Below are 13,351 nucleotides of genomic sequence, written 5' to 3'. Positions count from 1 at the left end.
AGCAGGAATAAAGCTGATCAGAGACTCGAGCAGAAAGTGAAATGTGCTTACCAAAGAAGTGAATGCTACCAGCAACAAGTGTTCTCAAGTGCTACACAAGTAACACCATCCCTCCATCTTAGCTTGTCAACCTACAGACATCTGTTTAAATTCCATCTGAAAAACTCAAGAATAGAAACTTTTTTTCTCTTGCGTTCTGGAGGGCTGGGACAGGGCCTCTGTGTGGGTGTTGGAATAAAGGGGACACAAATATTTATTTCCACACTTTTCCTGAAGGAATGATGCCATTGATTACTTCACTCAAAGAACCAAGCAAAGTAGAAGTACTGTGAACTTTAATGCTGTAAGCCTGGAGAAAAAATAGCCTAATATACAAACCAAGGGGATATCTACATCCACACCAAAAGAGGAAGTGTTGGCACATGTGTATTTCTACTTACTTAATGATAAACATCCTAACTCCTTTCTTTCTGCCAGAACATGGAACCAACAGAACAGATGGAGCACTTTACCTAGACACTGCCCTGAATCTTGGAGGGATGGAGGACTTGGCACCTGTGGAGTTTCAAGCATTGGGTGTTTAGTGGCTCAGATGATTTAAAAGATTCCTCCAGCCCCCACAACTCCTTTAGGAGAGGTTGTGGATAAAGTGGGACAGAACATAGAAGCCTAGCTCACTTCTGCCTTTGAAGAACAGGTAACAGAGAACACAAAGGGCAGCATAAATACTGTTTTTCACAGTCTAGAGGCAGAACTGAGCCCTGGCCACAAGTTCTGTTGTGAAGAATAACAACAACTGGTTTTCCTTTTAAGTCTCCTGCCAATGAACTGACTATATAAAAATTGGGAGTACCATAGTATGGCTGACAAACCCATCACACAGCTACACAACAAGCCACCGTTTCCTGAATAACATCATCCCTTTCCTCAGTCTATGATGAAGAACTGCTACTAAGTCTGCCTACACACCAGCCCTTGGGGACCTCTACTGTTACCTCTATGGCACTTCCTCTAATACTGGGTACCATTTTTTGCAGAAGTCAAAATCAGAAGTAATCTTACCCCACTGCTTTTACTGTAGCCCTGGCAGGTAAAAAGGTGATAATTAAAGGAGGACAGTAAGACTTTTCCTCAAAGCTGCCTGTAGAGCTCCCTCAAATGGGCAGAGGTATTAGGGTTGAGCAATTCCAAGTCCTGCCTTCACCAGAGGGAGGTAGCATACTAACTCAATCTTCCCAGCCCTTGAGAATTTCGGGTGTACTAGACTTTGACATGTTTTTTTCATATAGCAATGGAAAGCCAGGAGGCACAAAGCATTTTTTCTTTAGTGCGATCAAGCAACAGGTATTTCAAGTACTAGTCAGCATTTGCAATTACATAAAAAATAATATCAAACCAAAATAATATCAAATCAATGAAGTATCTCAAGGGTTTTTTTTAGTTAAGCTGATTTATAATTGTACTGATTTTTTTAAAACAGGTAGATACCTCCTCTTTTTGCTTCTCTCCATCCCCTCAACGCAGTTTCTGGTAAAGACTACATTTACAGATATTTCAATGCCCAAAGCAAAATATAGCTAGGTCATATGCCAACTTTTAAAATGTACTTTTATCTCACTGCTTATTCTTTGGAGTCAGGTGTTTTGTCATAACAAACAGAAACAAAGGCTTTTTTATTGCTAAAGATATTCAATGGCTTTTGTGTTCCAAGCGTCAGCAGTAACGTCAGAGGATTGTATCCAAGGAGCTAAATGTGCAAGACCTAGGGTCAAAGCAGCTGAATACACCAACCTCAGAAAACACAGACAATGAATTGCAAATGACACTCAAAACAAAACGAGAAAAAAACCTTCACACAGAAAACTACAAAAGAACTCCACAGATACTGAATTGGCTTTCTGTACACACTGATCCTGCTTAACTGTGTGTGGTAACTAACTAAACGTTCTGAGACTAATAGTCATAAAATAGAGACTCCTTGGGGGAAAAACTGTAAGAAAAAAAGATTGCATCTATTGCCTTTTTTTTTTTTCTTTTAAATGGTGGACAGCTAGCGCTATTTTCAAATATTTTGAAATGTATTAGAGATTACAATTAATTACAAGCCTATTATTCTTCCATTAACTTGGCTGGAAGATCTTCACAAAAGGTGTACTGTTTCAATTTAGAATTCACAGAACAGAACAAGCGATTTACAAATCCAAAAGAAGTGATATTTTTTTCACAACCCACAGGGCTCTCTCCTACTGTATATCTCAACTTGATAACAAGGTCACAAATACAAGATATAAAACCAATGTTTACAGCTCGGGTCTGAATAGGGTAGTCTGAACTGATGTACTGCTGTTCAGATTTTCACTGGGACTTGCTTTGGCTTCATAATACAGTACACCAGTTAGGTGTATAAGTAATACAAGGACATTTTAATAGATCATTTAAAGCTGCCTATAAAACACACAGAGTTTGTCTGGCATTAACCATCTACCAGCACAAGTCCACAAGGTCCCTAAATTGCCAGCAATTATAGATTTTCAGTGAATTGTCAGCAATTAGGAAGTTAATTTCATTTCAGTCACTTAAGAGATGATACCAGAACCATTGCTCCAAATCCCTACTCTCCCCAGAAAACAAACAAACAAACAAGTTAACATCATGGGTAGGTGCACAGGGGTGTGCGTGTGTGTATAAAGGGACAGTACTCTTAGTATTCAGAAAATCTCCCTCTTCTCATTCTTTGTATAAACACTTTTCTCTCTATTTATCTGGAAACCCATGGCACACTGCAGTGTAAAAAAGAAACAAAAACACTTGCTGCCAATCCCACAGCTACACTAAAAACTTGAAAGTTGTGACTAACAGAAACAGGAACAATGGTGCCACAGTTTCAAATCTTTTAAAGACACCACAGAACTAGTGGTTTCCATTTTTTTTTTTTAAATTTAAGAACATATACACCCACACAACTATAATGCCAAGGTACAATTATCCTGGCATCCTAAACTACTGCTTATAAAAAGCATTCTGCTCTATCCTGAAATGTTTGTACAATAAACCAGCAGGGAAAAAAATCCTTCTATTTTGGATTTTAAGCTATAATAGTGTTTAAAAACAACAACATTCCAAACCTGAAACAGAAAAGTCTTACCCATTGCTTGCTTCCCCATAGCACACTGGTAAGTGTTTCTTGGGGACTGGTTATGGTGAGGATATGGAATAAGCCCAGCACAAACACCAAGAAGTGTGAAAGGTTCAATCTCCAAATGTGTCGTCTCTCTAAATAAAATAAAATTAAAAAGAAGAGAGAAAAGGAAGAATGAATTCTAGTTACGTTCCATGCCAAAATACAAAATACCATCATTTTAATGCACTCATGTTAGTAAAATCTGCTAATTTAATTTACTTCAGTTCAGTTAAAAGTAAATCAATCAATCAATCAATCAAATCAACCAATCAATATATCCTAAAACATTTTAATAACAGAACCATACATTTGCTTTTTTTCCCTGCCACTCCAGCTAAAGTTGTATTTTTCCTTTGATCAGGTTCATAGGCAAAGGGGAGGAAGGGAGGGAGGAAAAAAAAAAAAAAAAAAGAGTATGGTTACATGGACAAAGAAGGCAAGAACCACAAAAGTATGACATGGGCTATAAAGGAACCAGATAAATCAATTGATGTTCCTAGATAAAAACAATAATAATTAACCAAAGTTGCATAATAAACATGGGAGGTCACATAAGAAATGTGTTTTCCTCCTTCAAAATTACATGTTCCAGGGAGCTACTATTGTTAAAAATACAAAACAAAACGTTTTTGAGGCTAGTTACAAAAATAAGTCTTGTCAAGTTAATTTAATCTCTAAACTAAACCCTATATCGAGGCTATTAAAAGTATATTACAACATCATATCTGAAACTTTTTCAAATATACATATCTTTTTAAAAGCTGAATCAAGAGGAAACAAATTAAAAGATCTAGGCAATAGGCAGAGGCTGGTTTTCAAGAGAGGTATGATATGAGATTGGAAAGATTTGTTCTAAATTGGTAGGAGCAGCAAAGGAAAAAGCTCTAGGGCAATGAAAGAATAAACAGGCCATTTTATGTGGAGAGATGCAAGTGGCCAGTGCTGGACAAGGATTAAGCACAAAGCCTGAGGTAGGTATGAGACAGTCAAGTGGCCAATTATGAACTGGAAAATTTCAAAAGAAAAAGTTACTATAATGTCAGTTTACCCAAAGCAGACATTTTTCTGGGTACTTCAAACTCATTAAATAGAGCCTAGCTACTAGGTATTAGGAGATGGGCAATTAATTCTTTCACCTACAGTGTCCAGCCCTTTTCTTGCAGTTTGGAAAAATCTTGTGTGCTCATTAAAGTTATCGGCTTTAATCATATGCCCCAAGACTCCATAGCAGAAATTATAGGGATATATTTTCTACTGCATTACATGCAAAGGGCAGTACGCTGTCATGTCTGTGATATAGATGAAAAGTCCTTGACAGGGCATGCCCGGGTAAGGAAGATAAATAGCAGTGCCTCCCTCCCCATCATAGCAGTAGTATATATTTTGCTAAGGAGATTACAGCCATGATGATCCATTTCAGAAGAACTGGCTGTTAGGAGTGCAAAGATCTAATACTTTCTCCAGTTCATACTAATCAGAAAATGTTCTGCTTATATTAATTTGAGCAACTTGGAAGTCACTCACTGGCATGACAACATATGCTACTTCTCTGCACTTAACAAAAAGTGCATTTAGTGGAGAAGAGTCTTAAAAAAAAAAATTAGAGCATTAACAACATCAACTCCAGATAAACCATTCCAAACTGACACACTGTCAGTCTCAAGATTATATTAGTAAACTGAAAGTATGGACAGATGCAGCATCAAAGCAAGTATGGGTAAGGCACATCTATACCACTAACTCATTGTGTCAGGTCATGCCAGCAGACTGATACATACTGTCCTGCTCCACACACACAGTCTCCCAAAACTGCAAGGAATGGAACGCTACAAACAGGCCAATTGGCATTGCTAAGCAGCAGCATGGTGCCACCTGGCATGGTAAGTCAGCAGTACATATATGCCCCATTAAATTCAGAATATAATAATGGGATTTGGTAAGAACTCCATAACAGCAGCAGCTTACTAGTAAACACACACACGCAGACATGAAAGATCAGGAAGCGATCAAGACTCACAGAAAAGTAAGTCGGGATGACCTCAAGAGGTCATCTAGTCCAACCCTTTGCTCAAATCAGGACTATCCCGGTCTAAACCATACTAGACTAGACCATCTAAGGATGTAAACAGAGCAGGACTAAGCAGAAGGTAGCAGATTATAGAGCGGTTCATTCAAAACACTTATTAAATTCTTTCTGGCTTTTATTTTGTTCCAATTCTGCACAACTTCACACAACTAACAAAACTATGCTATCAAGTGATGCAACAGGAAGCTTAAGAACACAGAGCTGCGCAGAGTTTCTTAGCTTTTACTCATGGATGTGCTCAAGTACACCTCTAGGACCAGGTCAGTTATTATAAAATCAGACAAGACTGGACTTCAGTGAAGCTGTGCCAGCTGAACTAGATCTTCAGCAAGTGCAAAACTTCTTCCACCAAAACGCCAAAAAACAAGTCTGAAGTCAAAGCATCCTTGCCAGAACTGGACTCCAAGTGGCCAGCAGCAGCTAGGAAGAAGGGATTTTTAGAACTGATCAGGAAAGGAAAGGCACCTTTAATAGAGATGAAGCCTGAAGGAAACAAAGCCCCAGTGGGAATGAAAAAAAGTGAACAGAGACTAATATAGCTAAGTGACACTATTTGTGCAATAGGTTGGAAGAATGGAAGGGGGGATGCCTCATCAATTATATTAGCTACAAAGTGACAAGAGTTTCAGTGCATAATAATTCACTTGGGAAAAAAGAATTCAAAATTTTAGAGTGCTCTTAGTTGGGTACAACAAATATGTAGGGATAAATAATAGTTCACCGTGTGATGCTTTTGTAAAGAGACCTTTACTTCATCATTTACATTCAGATGCGAATGTCAGGAAGGAGAACTGTAGTAGTAGGCTTCCCAGAGATATTGAGTTCAAGTTGAGATGTCTCTGGACAGAATGTCCAATGTCTTGAATTTGAAAGCCTGTCTGACTAATTCAAAGTATGCAGTTGGTCCAGTGAAAGATATCACCCTAAGAAATGCTTGCCTCTTTGGACAGTGTAAGATAATGTAGTCTTCCACACTTTTGACAAGAAGTTAGAATTAAACAACCAAAGCAGGGTCTTGCCCAACTTAGAATGATTTAATGTAGACAGTCATGGATCACTGAGGTTTAAAAAAAACAAACCAAAAAAGTTTCAGCTGCAGTGTGAACTAAAGGCAATTATCTGACATGAGTAACAGTTCACCCTTTTCAGTCTGATTATTGCTGAAGTCGCCAGGAAGCCAGCCAAGGATACCAAACAACACATTTTTGAAGGGTACTCAAAGGCTGTGTTCTTAACCACTTGTAATGTTTGTGAGCACTGCTAAGAAGCATGCTCCCACCTACCTATTTCTAGTTTGCATACCCCAAGCCTACATAGGAGGCAGTGTGGCTGTTCGGAGGACACTGCCAGGGAAGCTCTGCTGCCTCATTTCCAGGTATGGAGCACAAAGAGTGCGAGCAAATGGGCAAGGGACATATTTTTGGCAGCACTCTGCAGAGTGCTCCAGAAGCAGCAGCACACATATCCATCATCTTCAGAAGGGCACAAATATCAGCAATGCAATTAACAGATGGAACGGCTGCATTTCATCCGATATAAAAATACAGTAGGGGTCTGGGTCAACTGCCACTGAAATCTACGAGCATCTTTCGATTCACGTCAATAGGTGTTGGGTCAGCCCCTAGGTCTTTTGGAAATCATCATATATTCTGTGTGATTTATCAACTATCTTTCACGTGTCTTTGTTACATATTACACATTAGTCAACAGGATATTCTCAGCTCAAAAAATGCCTAAGGAAGCATGAACCAGTCATTCTGAAACAAGCTGTACTTTAAATTTTAGTATTCTTTGGTTACAAATGGGTAGTCACAATGTAGAAAGAGTGAAGTAGAGAGAGAAGGCATCAGGCTTTAGCATGCAGCTAGAAATAATTCTTAAAAGTAGGCTATGTAATACAGGAAAGGTCTGACAATTTTATTAGGACTTATTTAGTGGCTCGCATAACTCCGTCTGGACAGTTAAGTGTCTGAAAGACTATCAAAAATACAATCCATACCATAGGAGATACCATGCAGTTGTGGGTTAGAAACATGATTTGCCATAAAACAAACTAAACTAACTTATTTGTGACTATCCTACGGATGATTTATGATTTGCTTAAAATTTATGTCCTAATTGTCAATTATCTCCTGCCTGCAGATTATTCTTAACAAACAAGTTTCTTGCTGTCGGAATCTCAGCATTACAGCTTAACTCATATGTTTAGATTTCAAGGAACAGAAAAGGGCTAACACATGCATCATTTTTACTCTACCAGTTTTTGGTATGAATGTACACTTACTTGTTAACTGTATGCTCGTACAGTGCAATGTTGCAATCATTTTCCTCATTCACATCCAAGTATTCAACTAGGCCTTCGTGTAAAAAATCTTCAAAATTCCTGCAGTTACCAAAACAGGTTTAGGCAAGTGTCCCAAAACATTCTTTGTATGCAAGAATAAAAATAAATATTTAAAGGAAACAGCTTTTGCATGGGACTCAAATTAACAAGTTGTTCTTGTTTACACTGAGTTTCACATGTATCACACATTTTCAAAAAGAATTGCATCTAATGTTAGACAGAGAAGATGACCCATGCATTCACCCAACACATAATTCTGTCTACCAGTTTGCTTGAGGTAATTTTTTCAACAGCAGAGTCAAACTTCACTTCCTTAGTCTTTTCATTATCCTAAGAAGGGACAATTATATTTTGATCATGGGCTAACACTTTTTCATGATGATTTTGCAAAACTGATTTAGAGCTGAACAGGAACACTTTCATTAATCTTAGACACCTACATATGAATGCGTTACATTCTAAAGTGTACTTTTAAATGCCTCAATTTTCTGGTAACCACCTTCAGCAGTAAAGATATTTCATTTTTCAGAAGGCAAGCATGCACTGGTTTCTGAATTCTCAAGTTGTTTCATGTTACTAGTCACTTCTGAAAAGTTAATTCGTACATTTATTCTATATCTACACAGAGCCATGTCAAATAAACAAAGTATGAATTTTGCACTTTTTTGGCATTTGGTATTGAACAGAAATGAGACATTCCAATTCTTCCTTAGCAAGTGACAGCAGACTTCTCCTCAACATATTTAACCAATGCTGCAGAACTATGTGAATGTTTAATTTAGCTAGTGCACATCCTTATGACATTTACAGACCAACGTGGAGACAGACAGTACAGCCGAGTTATTTACCTGTATCCCTGAGCAAGTTCTTCCATGTGTTTGTTTGTAACTGCTGGCTTTTGCTTCTTTACAATTATATAAGGTCTAAATTAGAGAAAAGAGAGTCACAGCAAATACAGACAGAGGTAACTTACTTCCATATACATTTAGATTACGAGCATTGCATACAACAGCTGGTTTGCAATCCACTTTTGGAAATATCGTGCAGACATAGAAGCATAGGAAATTGGCATGCATTATTTGTTTCTTAAAACAAAATATTTTTACAAAAAAGGAAAGGCTTAACTGAATTTCACAACAACATATCTGAAAAAAAATGATCAGTTAAAGCCTTCAGTTTGAAGTATTAGTTTGGTTTGATAACAGTTCAAGAAATTTATATCCCATAGATAATTTTCTGGAAACTATGAACAAAAGTCGCTATTAAAAGATACAAATAACTTACAACAACACATTTTTTAATTGAATTTTCAGTGGGGCTATGTTTTGCTTACAAAATTTTATTAATAGCTGTGAAAAATTTGAATATTTCACAATATTACCAAGCTAAAAATAGGACCCATTGGTATATTTGCATTTGTACAGTACTGAGTAGAGTCAAGGTGCAATAAATATTTGAGTCTAAATTAATGGCAAAATATATTCTATCCAACTTATAGAATACAAAAGTATGAACTGTTTTACTTCATGTTGCAGCAGACTAATCTGTAACTTTTAGCAGCACCAAATCTCAAAGAGCTTCACCACCACAAGGAAACTCTGACACAAAGGATGGTATGCAAGATCAAAACGTCAAGGACTGTTACTATTTAGACAAGTTGCTCTTACAGAGTGCAGCAAATAACAAGATACTTGTAGAGGCTGCTGTGAAGTCCAAATTACTGTTTGAGGGCTAATGAGCACTTTTAAACGGCTAAGAAGAGAATGTGAACAATTGCAATGAAAAAGTGTCACAGGAAAAAGTGAACTGAGTTTTCCTTGGAAATCCACATTATTTCACTTGATGTTTTTTTTGTTGTTTTTTTTTTAAATTGGAACATACATTAGAAGTCATGCTCGACTTTCAGATATGAGGTTTGACTCATCTTAGCACTGCTTAAATTGGAGGACCAAGTTCTCTGCCTTTCAGGTCACCCATGACTCTGGATACTGCTCATCACCCCTGCCAGGTATGACTTATTGATTAGCTCTTAACCATTCCTCTGATGGGAAATTTGGGGGCCTTTGGAATGCTTCATAATTGCATCCAACACTATGTTCAGTTTTTTAAATAAAGCTGAGACCATCAGATAGGGCAACTGCCAAGCTTAGTTGCAAATACAGCTGCTGAGTTGGTTACTGTGTATATGAACTGTACACATTGCTCAGTTATACTAAAACATGCTCTTATTACTACCTCATGTCTCTGCCCTGCCATCTTATTCGCTCACTTCTCCCTTATGCCTTGGTGTTTAATGCTGTACACTCTTTGGGGCTGGGAACATCTTCTTTATTATATGTATAAACGATTGACAAAAAGCAGTTCTGATTTGATATAATGAGAATGGGTAATGATAATGGGGGTTTCTTATAATGAGTTTGTAGCACACTACACATTCATACCAAATTGCTTACTTATTTCTTGAGGATGGAGGGCCTTCACTTCACTTTACCTTCATTTCTGTTCAGAGCTAAGGCTCATCTACAGCATTTTTAAGCCAGTCAGTTGAGTTATACATTATTCTGACTATCCCACATTTGAGGCTGGAACTTCCAAATGAGTAGAGAGGCTCACATTTCATTGTAATTGAATAGGATTTGGGTGGCTAAATCCCATAGGCATATGCAACCCCCCCTGCCTAACAGATTCACAATGTCTGACAGCTAACGTAAAGAAGTTCTTTAGAGCTTTCCGAGGTAGAAAAGGGGTGAAGAAATTTACCTGCACAATCTTCCTCCATCAGAAGAAATGTAGACACATCTGTCGGAGCGATTTGTAGAGATTGAAACAAATTCATTGATGTAACCTGCGCGCCGCATTAGCCGAAACGTGTTGACTAGCTTTTGATGATCTCGAATGACACCAAGGATGTTACCTGTTTGAAAAATTATAAATATATCTATTGTAAAACCCCACCAAAGCCTAGAGTTTCTTTACTTATTAGACATAACCAGTAATACCTTTCAGAGGTTGCAAATGACTAGAGTTAGCAGAAAACAGTTTCATCCGCCCCAGTGTAGAAAGTTTCAGCTTGTTAAAGCCAAATATTTTCAGTTAATACAGGGAAGGTTTGGCTTTCAGATGAGAATATTGGAGGGAAAACAAATAAAAACCATCAACAATTTTAAAAGGAAAAACTGTTACTCTGAAATTAGTTTTTCAATGGAAACCTGAGCTCTTGAAAAAAATGCAATGGAATCTTTTCTATCATAGCTACAAACCATTAACATCTCTACACATGTCTCCAAATCCTCATCTAGAAGCAAATTACTATATTTGAGTTTCATTTTAATAAAATTACTGCTCTGCCTACAAATTCACCATTTACTATGTGGTTAGGGCAAAGGTTCCTAAAACTAGAGCTTGAGCTGTGGTGTGAAGGGATGGAGGAGTTCTAGATACTAACCAAAAACTGTTAGGACAATCTGTAAGAAATTTACAAACCTTGATAATACAGATTAGCCGATTATTCATTATAGCACTAAAACTCCCTTTCCACCACAATTCAAAGCTTTCCTTTTAAACAACTCAAACACGTAACGAACTGCTTTGCTAAATAAAAAGAGATTTAAACGTGCTTGAGCCATCCCTATGCAGGCAGACAGCACAGTAAAAGTGCACCCATAGAAGTCATCTTAGAACAAATTGCTATTCATTACATGGAATTCAGGGAAGGGACTAGATAGGTTTAAGGGACTTTTAATAGGCTAGGAAGATTTCTAAATTGGGGGGGGGGGGGGGGGGGGTCACAGGTTTGTGTCTGAGAAGTCAGTAGTCAGCAAGGCTTTTTTCTTTATAAAAGTGCCAAACTGTTGAAGGTTTCTGCTTTCACTCAGTGCTGTTTACCTATTTTAGGAAAGTAACTCATCTGTGCATCAGATGTTGCTGGTATTTCACAGAATAAAAGTCAGGGTCAGAATCTGGAAATAAATTTAGCTTATGATGTGTATAGTTTCATTACCCTTTTTTTTTTTTTTTTTTTTAAGTGTGTTGTTACACAACAGTGTCACGTTACTTCAGAAAAATCTTTATTGTAAACAAGGACAAGGTAAAAGACTTTTCTTAATGTCAACCTTTAAACCCCCTAAATCTAGAATGTAAATGAGAAACTTTTGACCCTGAAGGCCAAATATTAATGCCTAAAATGACTACTAACAATTAATTATATTAATTCATAACTGCTAACCTGCCAATTCACAAGTGGTAAGAGTGATAAAGTCTTTCTAAATCTGCATTTAAAGATTAGTGGCTGAAGTCAATAGAGTATGTGTGTACAACACATGTGCCCATGCATAATGCACATACTTTTTGAAAATGTGTCTCTATTCAATAATCCAAAACAAAGAGAAACTGCCCTAATTTCCTGGATCAATGTTTTGTGACCATCTGTAAAGGGAGTTCTCCCCTCACAAAAAAAAACAAACAGTGGGCTAAATTTATAACAAGTTAGAAATAAGAAAATCAGATCCTGAATAGCTTTACATTCTGATTCATATCACAATCCTTGCATTATATTTTTTGTTTCTGTTTAACATATTACTCTTAGTGTGCCAAAACTAAAAAAAGGCTTAAAACACCGTCTCAAATTTTAGACTGGAAATTCTGCAGCCACTTTTGCAGCCTCTAAACACCCATAGTCAATTTTGTGGGCACAAACAATGGCAGACAACTAAATACCATCATTACAGGGCCTGTATACCCTGTGGGTGCCTTCAAGCAGACGTTACAACATTTGTCACTAAGATGATTGGCACACTGAAGACTGCACCTGTGGCTGGCTGTGTTCAAAACATTGCAGGATAATTTTTAAAAAGCATGCCCATTCAGTCTGTGAGAAGTTGGTGCCAGACTGTTAGGAAGTTACGTACCATTAAGGAAAACAAGGAACACGTTTGGATATGAAAGTTCTTCTCCACATAATAAGTTTACATCTTCTACTCCAAGATTACCAGCCAATTTAATAATGGGGCCATCTTCCATATCAGTGGTAATGTGAGTCATCAGAGCTAGGTTTTTAACCAAACCACAAGCCTAAAAAGCAACCAAACAAGTTATTCCAAAGTAAAAATGTCAATGTTGCAAAGGCTACGATGACATAATTCTGTAAATTACGCCAGCAAAACCTCTCTCTGATAGAGTCCTGTCTGGTGCAAAAGAAATTGCCTGAACCCCATCTCCTTAGGTGGTGAGGGAAGGGTAGACAGTGAGGGGAAATAAGGTGCAAGTTCCTTACCTCTCCTTCAGGAGTGTCTGATGGGCAAAGCATACCCCACTGAGATGGCTGCAGAGATCGAGGACCGCTCACTTTTCTTGTCTTCTCAAACTGAGAAGAGATTCTAGTCATCATTCCCAAAGCAGATATATAAGACAAGCGGGACAACACCTGTGTCACACCTTGGCGATCCATTTTGAATCTTTTCAGTGACCAATTTCCCTGCAGGGCAGATAAAAACAAGTCTTGTTCAAGTTCCATTGCTGTTTCTGTCTTGTACCAACCACATTTCTTTTAGATTAATTTGACAAAAGAGCATTGGAGGATGTTTGCCTTGCACATACTGTCTATTTAGAGACAACTCCTCCCAATTTTTACTCGGTATCTAAAAGATATTCTGCTGGTTACAATGTATTTGCACAGTATTAACAGCTCATTTTGAATAAAGAGCCACACCACTCTGCCTTAGTGAAAGCCTAGAGCAGGAAT

General features: G+C 37.6%; 1 protein-coding gene across 5 annotated transcripts in view; it reads right to left on the bottom strand.

The window, feature by feature from the left end:
* Nucleotides 1-13,351, bottom strand: part of POLR3B (RNA polymerase III subunit B) — a 130,693-nt gene that overhangs the window by 45,595 nt on the left and 71,747 nt on the right. For all 5 annotated transcript variants that reach the window (XM_025204900.1, XM_006024266.3, XM_025204902.1 and 2 more), the window contains 6 exons: nt 12,884-13,084; nt 12,519-12,681; nt 10,372-10,525; nt 8,460-8,534; nt 7,552-7,650; nt 3,146-3,273 (listed from right to left, as the gene is read on the bottom strand). In XM_025204900.1, coding sequence (XP_025060685.1) covers nt 3,146-3,273; nt 7,552-7,650; nt 8,460-8,534; nt 10,372-10,525; nt 12,519-12,681; nt 12,884-13,084 — 820 coding nt within the window. The remainder of the gene's footprint in view (nt 1-3,145; nt 3,274-7,551; nt 7,651-8,459; nt 8,535-10,371; nt 10,526-12,518; nt 12,682-12,883; nt 13,085-13,351) is intronic.

Source organism: Alligator sinensis, unplaced genomic scaffold (assembly GCF_000455745.1).
Source record: "Alligator sinensis unplaced genomic scaffold, ASM45574v1 scaffold267_1, whole genome shotgun sequence".
Lineage (NCBI taxonomy): Eukaryota > Metazoa > Chordata > Crocodylia > Alligatoridae > Alligator > Alligator sinensis.
This window is presented reverse-complemented; position numbering and strand designations above follow the sequence as displayed.